The sequence below is a fragment of the Denticeps clupeoides genome, chromosome 6 (genome assembly GCF_900700375.1).
Source record: "Denticeps clupeoides chromosome 6, fDenClu1.1, whole genome shotgun sequence".
Classification (NCBI taxonomy): domain Eukaryota; kingdom Metazoa; phylum Chordata; class Actinopteri; order Clupeiformes; family Denticipitidae; genus Denticeps; species Denticeps clupeoides.
The window spans coordinates 7,369,307-7,391,170 of NC_041712.1; the positions used below are offsets into that span (position 1 = coordinate 7,369,307).

At 44.0% G+C, this 21,864-nt stretch overlaps 2 protein-coding genes across 2 annotated transcripts; one reads left to right on the forward strand and one right to left on the reverse strand.

Moving 5' to 3' along the window:
• The first annotated feature begins 59 nt into the window (after positions 1-59).
• Positions 60-18,941, forward strand: siah2l (seven in absentia homolog 2 (Drosophila)-like). The gene is made up of 2 exons (XM_028982557.1): positions 60-653; positions 15,372-18,941. The coding sequence occupies exons 1-2, from the start codon at positions 216-218 to the stop codon at positions 15,921-15,923; spliced, it is 990 nt and encodes a 329-aa protein (XP_028838390.1). The 5' UTR covers positions 60-215; the 3' UTR covers positions 15,924-18,941.
• rbmx2 (RNA binding motif protein X-linked 2) lies at positions 18,913-21,524 on the reverse strand. The gene is made up of 6 exons (XM_028982559.1): positions 21,454-21,524; positions 21,077-21,192; positions 20,788-20,839; positions 20,328-20,457; positions 19,698-19,878; positions 18,913-19,565 (listed from the first exon to the last, which is right to left on the reverse strand). Exons 1-6 carry the CDS (start codon positions 21,456-21,458, stop codon positions 19,111-19,113), a joined length of 939 nt encoding a protein of 312 aa, XP_028838392.1. The 5' UTR covers positions 21,459-21,524; the 3' UTR covers positions 18,913-19,110.
• Positions 21,525-21,864: the final 340 nt, after the last annotated feature.

Below are 21,864 nucleotides of genomic sequence, written 5' to 3' on the forward strand. Positions count from 1 at the left end.
ACAGAGCCACTTTCTGATTGGCCCTCAGCGTGTCGGCAGTACGACTCTCGCCCAATATGCTCCTTGTGTTCGCTCTCAAACAGAGGCGGCCATGTTGTTTCCCCCGGGGGGTTGGAGATCTCTCGCAGCGGGCTCTGGATGGCTACCGGAGCGTGTGCGGGGTTGTAGCTTTTGAACTCCTTTTGGGTTGGTCACAGGCAACCGAACTCGTCGCCATGAGCCGTCCGTCCTCCGCTGGTGGTGGGAGCGGAGGACTGGGAGCCGGGAAGGCGGGGGGAAGCAAGCACGGAGGCTCCGGAGGAGCCGCCGCCGCGGCCGCCGCAGCAGCAGCGGCTGCGGCCGCCGCTGCAGCCGCGGCCGCCGGGGTGTCAGCGTCGGTGGCCGGGTCAGGCTCAGCTGTCACCGCGGCCGCCGTCGCGTTACCGACTGCGGCCCTTCCGGGACAGTCCGCCGAACTTACAGCCCTGTTCGAATGTCCGGTTTGTTTTGACTACGTCCTGCCGCCGATCTTGCAATGCCAGGCCGGCCACTTAGTTTGCAACCAGTGTCGCCAAAAGCTGAGCTGCTGCCCGACCTGTCGCGGCCCTCTCACCCCCAGCATCAGGAACCTGGCCATGGAAAAAGTTGCATCGACTCTGCCATTTCCTTGTAAGGTAAGACGCGCCGCGACAGCCATTCAACAAGTTAAACTGGTGCGAGTCCGCCGGCTTCACGGCCGATCGGAAGCGAAACCGACCTTTTTTTCCGGTGGTTTTCTCCGAAGCTCAGGTAGCCCGAGATGCCATGTGCCTCGCAGTGTCCCCCGTAGCCTGGCTTCAGCACGAGGTTTTTAACTTCAGAGACAGCGAACCTGCAAAGTAAATCTGTCACAAATGATCTGGAGGGGAGAGAGAACTAGAACTACGCCTCTGAGCAGGAATCTACTTCATCTACTGCAGGACTACAGGTTTCATGTGCGCCAGCTTGGCCGCTTCAACTCCTGTAGTTCTCCGGATTGGCTCATGATTTGGCCAGTTTGGATTTACAGCATGCAAAAACAAGAAAGTCCCAGCAAAATTATATTTAGAGACTTTTCATTCACCGCTCTGTGTCCCTGAAAGTTCTCATGACTTCATAGTTGTTTTAACCTTCTAACATTTCTTTATTTTTTCTGTTACATTACTTACATAGAGCTAAATTCATATTAGGATTAATATCAGTGTAAGTGGGCTCCTAACTCGCTCAATCACTTAATTATGCACATTCTGTTAGGCTTTTATTGATATCGTAGGTTGGGAATGTTGCAGAGCCTTACATCTCTTGTTTCCCCAACACATTCATCTGTAAAGAACGTGCACACATGCATGCAGATTCTTTCCTTCTGGGCACTCCGATGGCAGCAAGCTGCTTCTTATGTAACTGACTGTAACAGCATCCAGCTGGTATTACATTGTGAGGCATTAATCTTGTAGTAAGGTTGTTCTGTAGGGTATCACTAGCCACTGATTGTTGATCACTTATCTGATCAAAGTTTCTCTGTGCAGAAGGAGAAAGAAGCAGCTTCGTGGGGGCTCTGAGTGCTGCATCATAGCTGTTCACACGATTCTGGACACTGATTGGTTAGAAAAATCATAATGTTTCCCCAGGAAATGGCTAAAGAAGCTCTTGAAGTGGTTCACAAAGCTGCAAACGTTATCAGCCGATCAACTTTGACCCTTATTGCAGACACGTTCATAGTCCTCCAGACTGTCAGGTTTGAAGTGGCCCTCTGTGTAAGTGGCCTACAGTCTTTCCATGTACTGCTGTCACTTTTAATTTGTATAACAGGATTTTAATATTTTGCCCAAACTTTCATCATTTGCCCCTTTTTTGTTGCACTAATCAGCTTTGTAGCACAACATTATCTGCTGATACAGCCACATCAGGAGGAGAACTTTGGGCTCATCTGTCCATCCTGACTTATCACTTGTAATCACTTGTCTGATTATCTCTTGTCCTTTATTGCCGCTGATATTTAATGGCAGTTGCATAAGGCTGTTGACCTTTGACCTTACTTTTGGCTATGCTTGTTTGTCTACAGTTTATCCAAAAAGGAGTGCCATTTTTAGTTCAAGATGTTTAAATTTGTGCAAGCATTTCCATTAATTAGACACGTACGTGTGTGTTTCTGGCTCAGCATTTGTGTGCCGTTGAATTAAAAGCACTCTCTCTCTCTTTAAGAGAATAATTTAGTAGATCTTCCGGCTTAATCTTATTTTAATCTCACGTCTCGATGAGAAAATAATGAATTTCATTGCTGGCTGGTGTGTGTGAGAGAGAGCTTTTTGTCTTATGCTAGCCATACATTATAAGTAGGGCTGCACGATAAATCTAATCATGATGCCAGATTGTGTGATTACATGAACACAAAATGATGCGATTTAAATTGTGAGTACATGGACTGAAACGACGGTATATTATCTGCCATTCTCTGTCGTTTACCAGCTGACTAAACTGAGACTGGCTGCTCAGTGTCACTACAGTCTGTTAACGGTTCCTGCCGTGCGCCGTTCTGGAGTCGGGGGACGTAGAGAAGAGCTGTAAATTACTTTATTCGTGTCGGGTCGAGCTCACGCAGTAAATGAGCAGTCACACAATCTTCCCATCTATATTACCTATCTTTTCTGTATTATTCACTGCTAAATTTGTTTCCGTGATTTGGTAAGAGTGTTTTGTAATGAAGCGTTCATTTGATTGGCAAATCTGGGTCACAGTCATGAGGTGATTTAAATTTTAATTATCCCAAGAGAGATGCAAAAAGACAGTTTAGACAGATTTTGAGAGAAATGAACGAATTACCAGCCTATAGAAGTTGTGAGGGAAATGATGTCATCAACAACATTCACCAACCACAATGCTTGTAGCCTTTCCCCTTACAAGGTCCTAAGGGGAGACACATCAGAGCCGACCGAATGGCCAAAGCACATTTTATACATATCACTATTTCTGGCCACTGCAGGACCATAGACAGGCTAGGGGAACTAATATTAAATAATCATTAAATAATCTCACAAAGCAAAATTTTTATAATAGGGGACAATTAACCTAGAGTGTCTCCAGGGGTACTGTCCCTTTAACATCTGGTAAATTACTCTGGATAAGGCAAAATGCTAAAGCAATCATGCCAAACAAATAAGTGTGAATAATGAAATATTATAGCCCATTATTTCCAAAAAGTTGCAATATGATTAAATTTACTGCAATCTCAAGAAACCTAACAATACTATGTCCTAGTGGCAGCAACACTTTCTGTTGCCATGGAGATTCCCAAATATGCACTCTGCTGCTCTGATGCACCAAAGCTGATTCCACCATGTTCCAGCCACTCTAATCCAATCACGATGCAGCACTGCAGTCCAACTAGCTGCGGTCCCGACGGCCCGCTCCACCACCATTTTAACATCATATCAATCACTCGCCAAAGCAGCCTTCGATTAACAGGGTCCAGCTGCACCCCTCCCATCGAGGGAGGGCGCAGCTGCACCGGGCCAAAATGAAAATGGGTTTGGTGGGTGGGGGAGTGCACCCATAGCACTACAGCGGGTTCCTTCCCCATTCGTAACTTAGGCTTGACTTGAAATCAGGGACTAAATAATTGTGAGGCATAAACCGTATCCCAGGCTATAACCCCTGAGGTGCAAATTAAACCTGTAGTGCATGCAGATTAGGGCTGGAAGTGATACTGAGAAACTCAACACTGTTTAAAGGCACCTAGCTGACACTAGAGACACTGAGCAGAACATCATGATAAAACTGGGTATCATAGCTGAGGCTCAGACCTCTTCTCACTTTGTGAAAGATATCTTTAAAGTGAAAGTGAAGTGATTGTCATTGTGATACACAGCACAGCACACGGTGCACACAATGAAATGTGTCCTCTGCCATCACCCTTAACCGCTAGGCCACCACTGCCCCTAGGAAACTAGTTATGACCAATTAATCAGAGAGAGGTAGCATGTGAAATTCTGAGCCAACATGATTTGCATGATAGCCAATATCAAAGTCTGTGCCAGTTGTGACTATCATGAAATTTTGGCCAATGACTTTTATGCTCTTTTTACATTTATATTACAGAAACCTCGCCATCACTGCTGGTGATGCCGATGGACCTTTCATTTCATTCCTTATTTCAGCTACAATTTAAATGTAAGAAATGACTATATATTGTCGTTTGTTTCAATTTTTTCATCTCACTTCAATCAGTCAACAGGCCCAAGGCGGTGAACAGTGCTGATATTGACTGATACAGTTCCTCAGATGGCATTTTGGGTGTTTCCTAGAAGTCATTTTAATTGGCAGAAGGAATCTGTTTAATGTAAGCAATGACACTCATGTGAAACAGAGATTCTGTCAGAACAATCACTAATATCTAGTTTTTGTATTTTACCTTTGCGGGCTTTGGCACCATTTTACAGAGGCCATGGCGCAATAATACAGAGACCCTGATGCAATAAAGAGGCAACGCATCAAAACAAAGCAACCACACACCATTTATTTTAGATTTTGAAAAACATTTTTGCTGGATACAGCAAGAATCTTCAAACTACTGACATTACAATACTCAAACATACAAAGAATGACTTAGAGCCCCAAAAATTAACATCTGTCATAAGTGAAATAGCAGTATATTCTGATATATGCGTATTATAAATAATATATTTGAAACACTGGTTTTCAGAACTGAAATTTCCTTGTTTTTAAATAGTGAAATGATACATTCAGGGATTTTAGGCAATAATCTCAAATAATCACGTGTGTGTGTCAGTTGGTATGTGGATAGGCGTGAGGTGAGTGGTGGAGTGAGGATTTGATGGAGAGGACAGCCCTACAAGCATACTTTGCCCAATCTACAAGGACATTTCACTTTAAATGTATTTGTCTCTTAAAATACCTGTTTAAAATAGACCTGCAACTAAAAATATACTGTCTATAGAACAATGTCTGTCCACAGGCCCAATCTCCTTCAACATAGACAACAATTACAGAAAAATGCTGGCGGGCATCTGAGATGAGAAAGCAAGATTATGAACCCCACCTCAATCCTGAGGTCATCTTTGATTAAAACCCTCAAGCACATTTTAATCCATGTATTATGTTGCACAAGACTTAACAAATGATCTTTTTTCCTTGCCTATCACTAAGCCAATTGTATGTTTAACTCGCTGTCACAGACAAAACGATCGAAATCTGAATAAAATCGTTTTGCATGAGTCGCAGCGCTGTCCGTCAGTGTTAGGTGGTAATCTGAGTGGATTTAGGACAGCCCTTTTCTAGCCTTGTTGTTGCGACAATATCAAACATGTCTGATATTGGAAACAGGACATGTAAATAGTGAGCGTGAAGTGGTTGTCATTGTGAAGCACAGCACACGGTGCACACAACGCAATGTGTCCTCTGCTTTTAACCCATCACCCTTGGTGAGCAGTGGCAGGCACCCGGGGAGCAGTGTGTGACTGTGCTTTGCTCAGTGGAACCTTGGCGGATTGGGTACATTTACATTTACAGCATTTATCAGACGCCCTTATCCAGAGCGACTTACAATCAGTAGTTACAGGGACAGTCCGCCCCTGGAGACACTCGGAGTTAAGTGTCTTGCTCAGGGACACAGTGGTAGCCACTAGGCTACTACCACTCCTATATAGGGGTGCTACCATCTTTCTATATAGTACATATAGTAGTATATAGGAACTGCTGGATATAAACGGGATTTTGTTGCATTTTTAACTACAAATTCATCGCATACGACAGAGAGAACCCTAAGCACCCAGTACATTTTACAACTCGTATGTGTGCACAGGTGGGAATGGATATTTGTCTCCTTGGAAAGAACACGGACCGTTTTGTGCTCCTTGGAGAAAATGAATGCACCTCAACGCGGTGCTATACTCAGATCAGCACTGCTTTTTTTAACGAGAATTTTTATGCCGCCGCCAGAGAATCACCAATCAACATCATTATGATGTAATCGATTATGTTCTGCACTCCATCGATGCAGATTTGCATCGCCATGCATCAATTTCAACACCCCTACAGTTTAGATATATTATTTTAACTAAATGGCATTAGAATAAAATTACAACAATAGTACTTAAGGTTCAGTTTAATATTTCATAGTCTTGTATTTGTCCTGCATCTATCAGCCCAGTATTCTTAATAAATCTTTTTTTTTTTCTCTGCAGTTTCTGAAACTTGCTTGCTTTGGCATGTGTTTGTGTGCTTTTCCCCACTAGTAAAACCCTCGTCATGTAAATCAATCATGCAAATATCGACCTTTGTTATGTGTAGGAGTTTTTTTTCATAGTTTTACATTTTGCTGGTGTATTATGGCCATGGCAATGAATACATGTTTGTGTTTTCCGGTACGTAGCCAGTGTTCAGTGTCACAACACAACAGTGCCGATTCTTCATGGGACCAACCTGACTCACATACTGATTGCTCCACTCGGCATAAAAGCTGTGTGTGTGTGTCTCCCTGTGTGTGTACGAATGAGCTGATGCAGTTCATTTTCTAGAAGGGACGTGCCGCAGAACGCCGTGGAGCCTTTCACCTGTGTCTGCTCATGCTGAATCAGTATTGATCATCCACGGTTCTTCCTGTGGGTGCGAGGGGACCATTAATCTCGGCACGCGGGAACCAGTAGCTGGTCCGTAGTGTGCCGTAAATCCCGATCCATCAGCACTTAATTCAATTGGAGGCATTTTGAGGAGCCAATGTTCTCTCACGCGCCACGCCCCTCCCCCCCCCCTGCATTTCGACCCCACTCTCATCATGCCTCACTCTCATCCCTACAGCTTCATAATTCATTATTATGGTTTAATTAGCCATGGGCTCTTTAAAATCTGACCCCTCCCCTTCGGCCTCTGGGATTCTCTGCGTTATCAGGGTCATTGTTGGCAGGGGGGTGGTTTATATTGGGTGTCACATTTAATTCTCATAGGAGAATAATGAAAATGGGCTTCATCTACTCTCACCGCAGGCTTTGTCCGCTCTTTTAGCAGGATAAGGACGAGAGAGAGAGGGAGCGAGAGAGTGACCAGTACACATTGTGCTGTCACTCAGTGTTGGGCTATAAATAGAGGCGTATTTATACTGCAAGGGAACGGCAGATAGGTGTTTAGGCATTCTCTCCGCCCACCTTTCCTTCCAGAAGGGTGTGTGTGTGAGCTAAGAAAGGGTGATCAAGTGCAGGACACCCCGTCCTTTGTGCCGTACGAGATGGCGTCTGGCCGATATCTGTGTGTTCTGAGCAGCATCTTATCCATTTAAACAAAGAGTGTCATTCAAGCTTAGGTTTTCCACGAATGACCTCTATAATATAATTTGCTGCTGATCAGGATATTGGATGCGGTGGCGATGATGTTTATAGGTGAGCGATTTAACTACATCAGGTTAGAGAGTCTATGTGCTGAATTTCCAGCTGGCAAAGCACTTTATTACACAAGCAGGGAAAAACAGTGTGGAGGTCAAGGTGGAATCGTAATGTGTGTGTGTGTGAGTGAGAGAGAGTCTCGTGGCACATGATGGAGAGAGTATACAGAGAGTGGCTTCTGCTGCAGGGTGTGAAGAAATGAAACCTGCTCTGTTAGTGTTAAATCAGTCGTTAGATTATTCAGATTAACACACACAAAGAGACCTGCAATACAAAATCACTATTTCTCCAATTATCACTTATTACTCCTGTTCACTGGAACACACACACACACACACACACACACACACACACACACACTCACAGCAGTACAGTACCTGCTCATGTCACGCTGTCAAATCAGCCACTGTGCTGCTTTTAGTTTGCTTAATTAAATCTTCATCTCCTTTTTAATGCCATGTTTCCTAACAAGGACCTGCAAAATTTCCCTATTTTTACTCACCAGTCCTTGTAATAACAACTGATTCCCACTAACACACACACACACACACACACACACACACACACACATCTAGTCATTCAATCAGTCCCCAAAAACATTCCACGATTCACGCTGTTGATTTCGATTAAAGGTGAGAGAGAAGGAATAACGGCAGATATTAAGATTCCCAAATGAACGCGTTCAGCGGGGAGCGGGAAGGAGAGCGCGTGTCGGAGGGGGGAGGGGGGGGAGAGGAGAAGAGACCGGAGGAAGGAGAGAAGCTTAGTTGCACTTGGCTGCGAGACCCCGGCATCGGCGCCACCGCTGATGAGGTTCTTGACCACCCCCCTCCCCGCCTCGTGCCGCAGGATTACAAGATTTTATTTATTATTTTTTCAATCGATTTCATTGGCCATCGCTTGGCAGACCGTCACGGTCAGTCCGCGTCGCCGCGCTTTCAGGGGAGAGAGGCTGGGTGCAATGCAGGAGGACCGGGGGAGAACCCAGCGATAGTGTGTGTGTGTGTGTGTGCTCTCCAGTCGCTTGAGGTGTTTTGTATGCCTCTGCCGTGTGTGTGTTGTACACAAGCTGGGTTTATTTTTCCGCAGAAGGACTGTGTGTGTGTGTGTGTTGCGTCTGTCCGGACGCATGTAGAGAATTCAGACGGAGCTGGACTGGACCCGAGTGTTTGCTGCTGACTGTGTATGTGTGTGCGTGTATGTGTGGTGTATTCATGGTTCTCCTTGAACGGTGGCTGTAATGATTCTTGCAGTGTGTTAATCAGGTGTTTTGTGCCCATGTCTTCGTATTCGTGTGTACGGATTGCCAGGAGTCGCTGAAGTAGTTTTCCGCCAGAACTGCACGTGTGCCAGCTGTTGACCGCCTGCGTTGTCTGTAGTGCTGTTAGTTAGCGGCGTGAGGTGTGTTTGTGGTGTTTGGTGGGGAAGCCGATGTTGTGCCCAGCGTCCTGCTTCCCTCTCTTGAGGGAGATCTCTCAGTGGCGCTGTCTGCTTGGATGGTCGCGGCCACGTGGAGTTGGCCCTGGCATCGGCGTCAGTGTCGCGCCCGCGGGCAACAGCCGTCCCGTCTGCCACACCAGACCGCTGCCAGAGAGCAAGGTGAGTCAAAAGAAAAACTATCTCCAATAGAAAGCAGTAAGGGACAAGGATCTTACCATACATGGATCACAATACAATTCTATCATGATATATTGTGATACTGTACATATTGCGAATATTCTACATTTCACTGAAAATGTAAAAATAAAAAAGAGCTGATGTACAAGATTCTGTGTACGATCTGTCTGAATCACATTACATTAATAATTCAGCCAAAACAGCATAACTCCGAACTGAATTTTGGACTAAATTTGTATAAAATGAAGCGGAACACAACCGATTATTAGGGTTGGGCATCGTTTTGATTTGAACGGTTTTGATTCCGATTCTTCCTTTTGATTTCGGTACTTTTTGATTCTCAATTCCGATTCTTTGTGGGCTGGAGTCAAAACATGTCACAGGCTCATTTGATTTCACAGAGGATAATTTTATTCTGATTCAATATGAGTTGCAGGAGCTGCAGCCCATGCAGGAGAAAATTCGGAATGCCTCTGCACCAGACCAAAAAACAGATTTATATATGTAGAACTTGCAACCTGGTCTGGACTCTCTGTACATGTATAAACTTAATTCGTTAAAAAAACCGTTCTTGTTCAGAAATGTGAGCATGTCTGCCTTCTCAGGCTGTATCCGTGAACGTTCAGCACAGGTTGTGTCACCGGCAGTTGAGAAAACCCATTCACTAGGTGTAGAGGAGCTCCATAGCTGCAACTGAACAAGCGTGCGGCAAGCGGTTCCGGAAATACGGTGGCCACACTGGGAAACAAAACTTGCGTGTTCGGAACCGATGATCGGAATCGAAAACAAATTTTATAAACAATTCCGATGGCATCGTTATTTTTTTAACGGTTCTCGATGTCCAACCCTACCGATTGTATAATAACAGTGTTGCTTGGTGTAGCGCGGGTAGGGACTGTGGCGGCCTGATCTGAGTACAGATGAGTCACTCTCATCTCACTGATGCATTTGTAAACACGTTATGAAAAATGCATCAAGATACCAAATCGGATTGAATCACTGACGGGATACTTTTAACCGAATCATAAGACTGGTGAAGCCTCTAGTCATTAGGGGGGTGGTAAATGTGATGAAATGTCGGTATGAACTGTCGTAAAATCACTGCAGGTTTTGAAACAATAGTGGGTAAAAAAAACAGTAAAGACGTTTGCATTTTACATTTATAATCCTGGCCGTCTATTTTTATAGTACTTTACCAACTTTTTCCATTTAACTTTATGTATTGTCTAATTGATATTTAGTTGTAAATAAATATAAAAAAAGAGGACTATATTGATGTCACATTGTGAAATTCCATCGACCTTTATTTCCCAGCTACAGCCCACATCAGGGTACTTAATGGAGAAAAGAGAGAAGGTGAGAGGAGGACAAGGACTTTGCTTTCTCTGCCATTCAATCCCACAAAACTGATTACTGCCCTCCCTCTTCCCCATGCTGCTTATTGCAGCTTAAAAATATTTTCAGTGATATTGGTATTGATTGCACAGGCAGCGTCTGGGCTGGGCTGGGCTGGTGCGGCTGAATCTGAGAGTTGGCTGTGAAATCAGAGACCCATCTCCTCGTCCCCCAGCATTCCTTTTTCCAAGCCACTCGATCCACGAGGCTCCACTAAACATGCCTCCAATTACGAGACCCTGCTTCCCAGCCAGCGATGAGGTCACTGATAGACGCTGCGGCTACGGGAACGGCGGGTTGAAGCGATGACTCCACTTCCTCCCACAGGCCTGCAATATCGTTCTGTTCACCTCCTTCCCTCGGTTCAGCACTCTTGGTTGCTACAGTACTTTCTAGGTTTTGTTTTCCTCTGTAAACTGTGTATTAGTAGCCAGTGGTGGCCTAGCGGGTAAGGAAGCAGGACCCATAATCTAAAGGTTATGGGTTCGAATCCCAAACGGTTAAGGACTGCCACCGAGGTTCCCTTGATCAAGTAATCAAGTCCCCACACACTGCTCCCTGGGCACCTTTCATGGCTGCAAACTGGCCACCAAGGGTGATTGTTTAGTTGTTTTCGTAGTGTGCTGTGATGAAGTCTTTCACAATGACTTCACTTTCACTTCAATGAACAGAATTTCAGGTGAACACATCTGGCCATGTACCATCTGCCTTTAAAACCGCCAATCCTAAAGAAACCCACTGCTGAGCCTACAGATATCAACAAATACAGACCAGGTTCTATCCTCTCATTTCTTTCTAAAATCCTTGAGTGCTGTGTCTACAATCAGCTATCGCTTCATCTGTCACAGAACAACCTCCTGGATCCTAACCAGCCTGGCTTCAGAATAGCTCATTCTACTGAGACCGCCCTTCTGGCTGTTTCTGAGAAGCTACATGCAGCCAGATCTGCAAAACTGGTTCTTATTCTCCTCGACCTCTCTGCAGCATTTGACACCGTTAACCACAAGACTCTCTTGTCTATCCTGACGAGGCTTGGATACCTGGACAACTCAGAGCTCTCTCCTTCTACAAGTGCCCGCTACCTTGGAGTAACAATAGACAACCAACTCTCCTTCTCAACTCACATCAGCAATCTTACCCGATTATGTAGATTCCGTCTCTACAATATCAGACGATCCATCTTTATCTGTCAACACAGGCCACCCAGATACTGGTTCAGTCCTTTATCTCACGACTGGACTACTGTAACTCCCTTCTAGCTGGTCTAGCACTATGCACCATCCGACCTCTACAACTCCATACAAAATGCAGCAGCACGACTAACCCCTCTGCTACGTTCCCTCCACTGGCTCCCAGTAGCTGCACGCATCAGATTCAAAATACTGATGCTGGTCTACAAAGCCAAACATGGAGTAGCACCATCCTACCTCATAGCCCTCATTACACCTCGCTTTGCACCTCATACTCTGAGCCTCCAGTACTGCGGTCCTAGTGAACCAGAATTGATCACGTCATTGATTGTAACATGGAAGTGCGTTGTAAGTCACTCTGGATAAGGACGTCTGCCAAATGCCTTAAATGTAAATGTTCATTGATAATTCACCTACTTCACGAGTACTAGCATTGTGCAAGACCTTGATTTCACCTGGATTTGTACCAGGGGGACCATTTGTGTAACTAAAGACTAAAGAGTGTTTATTGAGAAGAATGTCAGCTAAATCACTTCATTGATGGTAAGTTGGAAGCACGTTGTAAGTCTCTCTGGATAAGGGCATCTGCCAAATGCCTTAAATGTAAATAGTGTAATATAACGTAAACAAACTATTTACGTTATATAACATCACTTTCAATAGTAGAACTAGTCACTCAGCCATTTTATAATGACTCGCAATGGATCATGACTCTGAAGTTTCAACAGTGATTATTTTGCCTGTTGCCAGATTTCAACGGATTCTCGTGATCACTGGTGGCCAATCACAGGCCCCTGACAACAGATGCACGAGTCTTAATAAGACTGAGAATATTTGACTAAAATGTGTGTGGATTGTTTTACATGTTCCTTTACCCATATTATACAGGTCTACAGCAGGTTGAAAGTTCAGGCAAATCACTATCTCTACATATGTGTTATAACTCCACATTAGAATCATCTGATGTGATTTGAGCTTTTTAGGATTGAGTGATCAGCGTCTGTTCAGGGCTGACCTGCATGTTGTGGGCAAAAACAAAAGAAAGGGAATGTTGAAAGTATTAAAGAGTTGCTTTAGGAATGAAATTTTTATTTAGTTATTTTCATTATGATTCTGAATAGTCAATATCAGTGTACTGACTTAATCATATAAAATAAAGTTGAAATTTTCAAAAACACATACAGTTTGGACTAGGATTAAGTGCTCATCTGTTTGTGTTTTCCACCTGTTTGTTTCCCATTAAACCCCAGTCCCTTGCTGTAAGTCAGGATTGTATTAAAGGGTTGTGCTTTAGATTATTAATAAAAATGTCCGCCGGCACATCCGACCTGGTTTTCCCCTCTCATCAGGCAAGTTCACAGCAGTTAATGCGGGAGTCTGTCTGAATAATTCAGCAAGTGGCTGGGTTTAGGGCTCTGTGTGCCTCTGCAGGGCATGCTCGGCATCTACTAGAAAGGGACCCATTTTACTTGTTATTGCACCCGTCCTCGGGGTCCCCGGCTGGGCCTAGTTTAGAAGCTTTAATTAAAAGGAGGAAGCGAGAGAGGGGCGCTGGGCGCCACTGGCAACTTCGTTAGTGCAGATGAGAGCAGTGGGAGCAGCCAGTGGTGCAGTTAGTTTTGTATGCATGTGCTTTATCTCTGGTGGTACAGACTGTAGTATCTAGAATTGTCAAAACAATATTTGTATGAAATTCAGTCAGATGTATACTTGCACTCTCGCTCTCATACACATACACACACACACACAGAATGATTTTGCATTTCCCAAAACCAGAAAAAGGGCTGTTTCGTCATGTTCTTGCTGCTGGCAGGATAAGAGCATGAAATCCTCTCATTCTCTAATTAAAAGAGGCTAAGAGGATAATGATTTGAGGGGAGGTGGGCGTGTCTGCATCTCAAAGTGCTTCACACCTCTGATGGCAAAATCTCTTGGCTACAAATGGTCTTTGGGGGGAGATTAAAGAGGGTGTGGGTTTTTTTTTCCTGCAACCGAGCAAGAGGGAATCGTAAATCATTCAAGGCCAAACTCCTAAACTAATTGGTAGGAAATTAGGAAACCCAAATCTAATGTCATAATAAAGTGTACATTTTCGGTAGGTTTTTAATTCCATCTTGGCACATTGGTTATAGAAATGGAAATTGGTTTCTCTGGGCTCGGGGGAGGCCTGACAATGATTGATTTTTGCTGAGGAGCCATAACTTCGTCTCTCGTATTAATAATTAATTAGGCAGATATTGAAGCAATCCCCCAAGGGGCAGCTCAATAGAATAAAATATCACACTTTCATGTAGCCTCCATGTTCTTAACCTAACTACTTCTTGACCTTGTGTCCTGAGGAAGCCCCTTGTTGTGTGCATTGATGGCAACTTCCATTTGAAACTGGTTCCAATAATCCAGTCCTATTGATCTGCTATGGCAAAAACAAGCACAACTAACCACCTCTCCAGGGGATTTTCAAAACGTCTTAAAATCAATACTCACCGCAGTTAGGTGTGCAGCTAGACAAACCATTGAAAACCAATGAATTTTGTGATCAGATATTTACCTATGCTCATCATGGACAGAAATGCTTGTACAAACTAAGTACTAATTCCAAATTATTCAATATCACCTCGAATCAACCACTACATGAATGAATCTTGGATTCATTTGACCCCAAACACATCAAAAACAGTTGTGTTGTGGAATGGCTAAAGCAGGTTAAGTTTTGAAATTGCCTTCCCAAAGCCTGACCTCAACTCTGGAAAATCTGCCTGGAAACATTTCAAAGAATTGCCCATTCTGCCAGAATCTAGCTGGATGCTGATGGATACCAAAAACGTCAATCTGCAACCTGCTGTGGGAAATGTAACCAAATCTTAGTTTGGTTCTATGTAGAATTTTGAGCCTAATTAATTTCTAATTAATTCATTGATGCAAGTGGATCACTACAGCGCTTGAAATCTTTGGTGAGGATGAGTGGATTGTTACATAAGTGCATAACTGGCACCTTCCACCCCAAAACCTTCACTGCTACACTTGCAGAGAGTTGGGGCTCATTAGCGACCTGCCCGAACATCTGCTTTATCTCCCCTCGTTGGACTTCTGATGATGCGGTCCACATTTAGACCCCGCTGTTCCAAACCCTCCTGCAGTCCTGCACTTCTCGCAAGGTCACAATCACCTGTTGTTGGAAGTCCTCTTCGGTATGATGAGGGGTGAGTGGGGAACACTATTCCCAGGAGTGAAGAGAATCCTCATGTTGTGTTCTCGTCCCTAAATGAGTCGCTCTTGGCCTGTAAGTGTGTTCAACATCAGGGTTTGACCTTTGTTGATATTCTGTGCCCCAGATAAGCAGAGAAAGCCCCGCTGCGTAGCACTGTAATTCATCTTCAAGCGATTGACCGGCGACCATCCTTCCACCTTATCTCTTTCACACACCCACATACGCCCAGTATTCCCGGTGGAGGCAGGGTATGGAATTCTGTCTCCTTCACTGTGAAACAAGCACAGCAATGCGGTTAGATTTATGATGGAGGATGCAGTTTATCATTTCATGAATCGTCTGATTAACATGTCTTTTTATTTTATTTTTTTTTCTTCACCGTTTCTTTTCCCCCGTCCTCCTTCCTGCCTTTCATTTCATCTGTTGTTATTAACACCCTTTGTCCCACATCCCCTTTCCATCACAAAAATACCTTGCTTTTACGCATCCGCTTTCATGCCTCCTTTCTTCCTCCCTGATTCCGATCCCATCTTGCTTCATCTCCTCCGCCTTTCCCCCCTCTCTCTGTAACAGTATGCATCGGCCGGCTGCCTGCTGTCCCTCCACCACAGCGAGAAGCCAGAGCATGAGGAGGTGTGCGAGTTCCGGCCCTACACATGCCCCTGCCCAGGGGCGTCCTGCAAGTGGCAGGGCTCCCTGGAGGCCGTCATGCCCCACCTGATGCACGCCCACAAGTCCATCACCACGCTGCAGGGCGAGGACATTGTCTTCCTGGCCACGGACATCAACCTGCCGGGGGCAGTGGACTGGGTCATGATGCAGTCCTGCTTTGGCCACCACTTCATGCTGGTGCTGGAGAAGCAGGAGAAATACGAGGGACACCAGCAGTTCTTTGCCATTGTGCTGCTAATTGGCACCCGCAAGCAGGCAGAGAACTTCGCCTACCGCCTGGAGCTCAATGGCAACCGGCGGCGGCTCACGTGGGAGGCCACGCCCCGTTCCATCCACGACGGCGTGGCGGCCGCCATCATGAATAGCGACTGCCTAGTGTTCGACACCTCCATCGCCCACCTCTTTGCCGACAATGGCAACCTGGGCATCAATGTCACCATTTCCATGTGCTGAGATGGAAAGCCTCACCCTCTTCCTTCTCTCTTTGACCCGGGGGTGTGAACTCCACCGAGGGGTGGGGCAGACATGGCTCTGTGACCTCCTGCGTCTGTACCTTTCACCCTCCAAGTTTGAGTTATGGAGGGAAGGTCTCCGGTAGAGTAGGGGGTGGGTGGGTGTGTGACAGCGTGGCTTAACCAGGACTGGAATCCAACGCATCTCCAGTTCAGCCCACCGTTCTCCGGCCTTGTCCCTTGTGACCTAGCGGTTGAAGTGGACACCGCTGCCAGGCAGCTTTGGTGCCTCTGCAGGCTATATGGTTATATCCTCGACACCAAATGGTGACGTCTCACTAACCAGGCCCTGAAGGTCGTGGAAAAACTCGTGACTATTGCACTGATAAACTTCCGCATAATGTCCATAAAAAGCTACTGTCCCGTATCTATGTCAAATGTCTCAATGATGATGACGCAGTGTTGGTGGTAATAAAACTCACTTGCAAGGTGACTGCATTTTTTTACTTTTCCACCATAAAGCTGCCCTCCTTCCTGTAAAAAGTCTTTTCACCTTAAGCATAATTTTGGGTTCTGCAGAACGGAGGTGGAGTCTCACAAAATATTAACTGCATCAAACAGGATTTCAGATTTTAAAGGGACAATGAAGATATGAAAACTTCTACTTGAATGTTTCCTAGACTTCAGCACTTCCGAGAATAACTCCGCCAACAAGCTCTGTGCATCTTTACCAAACTCACATGGTTATATTTTTCCAGAGAGCAACTTCCCGACCATCACACACACACACACACACACACACACACACACACACATACATTCACAGTTTTCTTTTACACTGGTGAACATTTGGACTCTCTCTCCTTTATGTCCATCAACCCACTGAGCCTTACTTTTTCTAAAACGTTTTCGGAAGTGGCTTAATGTGGTTTTTAGTGGGAGCCCTCAAGACCTACGTCCCCACTGTGTCTTTAATGTGACTTGGATCAACAGATGCATTGGGGAGGAAAAAAAAAAAAAAAAAAAAAACCTCAGGAGACTTCCTCCGTTCTTAAAATCCATCCAATCAACCCGCACTGCAATCGTATCAAACCTACAACCAAAACCTACCAGAATTTGGACTGTCTGGCGTATACCTCTACAACCCACGGACATGCCTGAATACCCAGCGGCCCAAATCCTCCGGGACGCTGGGTGTTCTGGAGTCGGAGTTGACGTTTGCCGTGACCATGCTTCCCTCAGCTTCTCACCTGTTTCCTCATGTGTAAAACTGTAAAAACTTTTTGTTTGATGTAAGAATGGTTTGTAGGGTGATTTGTATTTTTTTTTTAATATATGTTTATGTGTTTGAGATTGTAAGTTGTAAGTGGTTTCCTCAGAAATTTCTGCTGAGGTTTTCTGGTCAGTGCTCCTGTTTCACACTCTCCTGTTTCATACAGTCTGATCTACTCTTCCATTTTGAGATTAGCTACCTGGTAGCCACAATCCTCCGCGTGGAAAAGTAATACCTATAAATGGCCTGCAAAACTCATTTTATGAGGAAAAAATCGGCACAAATGTCACTTTGAAGACCATTAACTATAGTCTGTGGCTCTGAATGTAGCTACTGTTGGCCCTGGCTGAATTCCACAGCTTTGGACGAGGAGGTGAAGACAGAAGGACCACGAAAAAAAAGGAGCTGTTCACCAAATCATACACCCTTATGCCTGCAAAAAAAATAAAAAATAAAATTACAGCACTTCCTGAAACTGAAGTCAGTGGCAAGAAAATGGATGGGAGTTCCACTAATTACACACAACAGCAAATTATTTTTCTGGATTCAGATGGACATTCCATCTGAAATCAGCACCGACCAGTCTAATCGTTTAGTAGATTTCAAGGTTGAAATGAAAAGGAATCAGGTAATTCACAGTACGCTGCTCATTCCTGGACCTGCGGAACAGTTGGTATACGGCCTAGAAGTCTTCGTATTTACTGGAAGGAAAAATCCAGGAAACTGTATCATATCCAAGAACTGTGCAATAATTATATTGTGCAAATAGTTAAATGAAATTAATGCTAGTAATTGCTATTTGATAGTTTGTACACAGATTAAATATTTTATTGTGCATAAGCTTAGTCTTTTTCTTTTTGAGAAAAGAGCAAAAAGAAGAAAAAAAACAGGCTGTTGCTTTATTCTTCACATTTCCTTTATTTTTTTTATAGCCACTCAAATATTTTCCATAATGAATTATAATACTTAATGCCTATTCTTCTGAATCAAACAGATTGTTTCTTTTTTCTGTGGCTAAGAAAAGGGTCAGCTAAAGAAATTTCATAGATATTAGATCCAAGTTTCCCCTTTGCAGTTGTATGTTCATGATCAGCAGGCTATATGAATAAACCCTGATAGGATTAGACGGGCCACACCTCAGGAGCCTCTGTGGTAAATGAAGAGCAGATAAGTTCGCTTGTACCTCAGTAAAGGGCTAATGTCCAAAAAGGGTGCCAGCGTATTTAGGGACACCCACCCCTGCGCCACTAGAACTGCTTGCGATTGAATGGGCGCACGCAGCAAGTGCTCCGTAGGTTAGACTTTTTTTTTTTCCCTTCTTTTATATCTTTAATGTTATTTGTGCCGCTTTGCTTCCTGTCGTCTCGATAGATTTGATTCTGTTGGTGTGGCTTGATTTTTCGGTGTAATATTAGTAATGATAGAAATGATAGTTCTTAACTCCTGTTGAGCAGGTTTATTGATGATTTAATGATTGTGTTCATGTGCACACCATGTCATTCTTTTTAATTAAATTTTTTATTTCGTCTTTCAGCTGTTATCCCCTCGTCTTTGTGATTTTGGTCATTCGTTACAAACTAACGTTGGTTGAAAGTCTCTGGTGTTTGTCATTGTCTTATTTCACAAAGGGTTTTTTATTATTTTTTTTGGAGAGGGGCTAAGAACCGGCTCAACTCATATACTCATAAATCAAATGTATTCTCCATTTTCTGAAAACTTTAAGAAAAATAAATTATTTATTTGTTATGAGTCTCATCAGTTTATTATAAAACCGCCAATGACGCCAGTGTTTTTGGCATCACATTCAGCACAAGTGTCTTTCAAATGAGCATAAGGAACTTATGCAAAATCACATCCCAACAAAAAACAAAATGATAAGTTCTGGTCCAGGCCAGTAGCTGTAATTTCATCAGTTTTAGCGATATTTTCGTCCTCTGTCATTATCTTTGTAACGATCTCGTTCTCTCTCTCTGTTACGCTCTCTCTCTCTTTCCCGTTCCCAGTTATGGGCCTTTTCCCTCTCTTTATCTCTGTCTCTTTCTCTGTCTTTCTCCCAATCCTTGCCTCTGTTGTCCCATGGCCGTGGCTCCTCCCGGGCTCTTGGCCAGTCTTTCCTTTTCTCCTCCTCTACCCTCTCCCGGTTCTGTGCATCAGGGTTCCAGTCTCTGGAACTCCGCACCTCTACTGCTGGCCTCTGGTCATCAGCTGGTCCCTTTTTGGTGTATTTGTCGTAACCCGCATCCTCTTTCTCTTTTTTCACCTGCATGGGTAAAGAATGAGAGGCTTGTGCCCGATCGTCTCGCCGTTCCTCTTTCTGGGCCTTTTTCTTTTCTTTTTTCTCCTTCTTTTTCTTCTTCTTTTCCTTTTTGTCTGGTCACATACAAGATAAACAGGGCATTCTTAATATGCTATGCAGATAGCAGGGCTATTTACAATGAAGCTATGCTTCCAGGAAAAATACATTGGCCTTTGACAATGGAAGTGGAAATATAACCATCAAACCTTTCTTAGGTTTCTTCAAGGGCAGAACATAATCATCTTCAGACTCTGACGAAGGTGAGGACTGAATTTTAGGGGCACAGCCTTCCTCGCGCAAGGACTTGGTGATGTCGTCAATGTCGTCAGAATCTTTTGGCGGTCTGTAGTTGGCCACGTGGTCCACACGAATAGTTCGGCCCTTAATCTGCATCAAGACAAACACAACACAGTTGTGACACATGACCAAGTGAAACAACAACAGAGCACAATGGATAATTCAGTAATCTATTCAGAGTTTGGGACTTGGGACGAAAACAATTCCTTATCTATGAAGTGAGCCCTTTAGTGAATGGATCACCTCTTACCAGACACATGTGAGATTGAGGGCTTTGTACAATCATCTTGGGATCTCAAGTGATGCTTGATCTGCTGGTTTTAGCAACGGGTGAGTACTGTATCCTCTACATTTTATTTATTTTTAGTAAGGACACAATTGTACTAAGTGTGACTGTGTTACTCACTACACAACTACCACACTACACAATACAAATACACAAATGCCATTACCAGTGTTAATGGTATTACAAACTGATCAATTTATTTGTAAAACCAGTAATAGGCAAAATGTTCATGTGAGCCTCAAACATTGTATACCTTAATACCATTGAAGTTGTCCACAGCCAGGATGGTGCTCCTCTGGTCCTCATAGCAGAGAAAGCAGAAACCTTTAGACTTCCCGGTCTTCTTGTCACGCACAAGGTTAATGTTGGCAATTTCTCCATACCTGTGACACATAAAAAATGGGTCTTTCACCACATTCCTGCAAGGGAAAGAGAACCAACAGTGGGCAGTGGTGGCCTAGCAGTTAAGGAAGCATCCCCGTAATCAGAAGGCTGCCAGTTCGAATGCCGATCCGCCAAGGTGCCACTGAGCAAAGTACCGTCCCCACACACTGCTCCCAGGGTGCCTGTCATGGCTGCCAACTGCTCACTCAGGGTGATGGGTTAAATGCAGAGGACAAATTTCACTGTGTGCTATGCTGCTGTATTTCACAAGTGACAATCACTTCACTTTATCACTTTATTTTTATCAACTAGAGAGGAAAAAAACTTACTGTGAGAACACACAGATGATATCTCCTTCTGTCAGCTCATAAGGAAAGCCACCTGCGGGATCAAAATTGTACTATTTAGCCATGGCGTTATTCCGATCATCACTTCGCACTCTCATGCTGCGATGTTGATTTTTTTATGTCCTTCAGTTGACATCAGTGTGAGCAAAAGGCCCACGTTCCTCAGCCTCTACTGCCGCCAGCAGGCAGAGACGCTAGTCAGAGAAGGCCAAGTTAAATGACCTACAAACATAGTCACAAAGTTGTGTCACTGCACTGTGCCGCACCTTACCTATAAAAACCCAAGCGCTGTCTTTATATTCCGAATGCCAGGACACAGACTCGTTTATGCCCAAGTCGGCCTCCCTTTCATTGAGCTCGTTTATCAACCGCACTTTGGTCAACGGGCTGAGAAGACAGAGAGACAAATTACTGATATTAACCAGACGATTGAACTCGGGACTTGCCCAATGTATCATTTTGCTGCATTTAGAAAAAATATATATATCCAAAACGATCCAAAAACACATCACAGTGTAGCCTATATGTAATCTAGCAACTGAGCTTCGTGACGAAATGGTAGGTAGATACTTTAAATAATACAGTCATTGTTTTTTTTTATTAAGAAACAACAAAACAGTAGAAGAAATTATTAAATTGCTCTCTCACTTCATTCTGAACACACTCGATAGCACGTTACATCCCCCGGTGTTTTAAAATGGAGACAATCTTCCGGGATGCTTCCGGGAAAAGTGAATACTGCGTCCGGTTCACGGTGGGGATTGTGGGAATTGTAGTGGCAAATTTTTCGGCAAAACATTATATTATAAAACACTGGTTATAACTCGAGCTATTTCAAGTATTAATGTTTCCTTATTTTACATTTAGAAAAATGGAGTAATTCTGTTGAATGTATGTTAGAGCGTGCTGACTAATGGGTTGACTATTACATAGTTTTTTATGGCATCCTGCTCTCTGCAGCCTATTTGTTTTCATGGTGATGGTGAAGTAGATTTGCGTGAGTTACTTTTATCATTGCGTTCAGAATCTATGCTCAGGATCTGGGTAAATATACTTGAC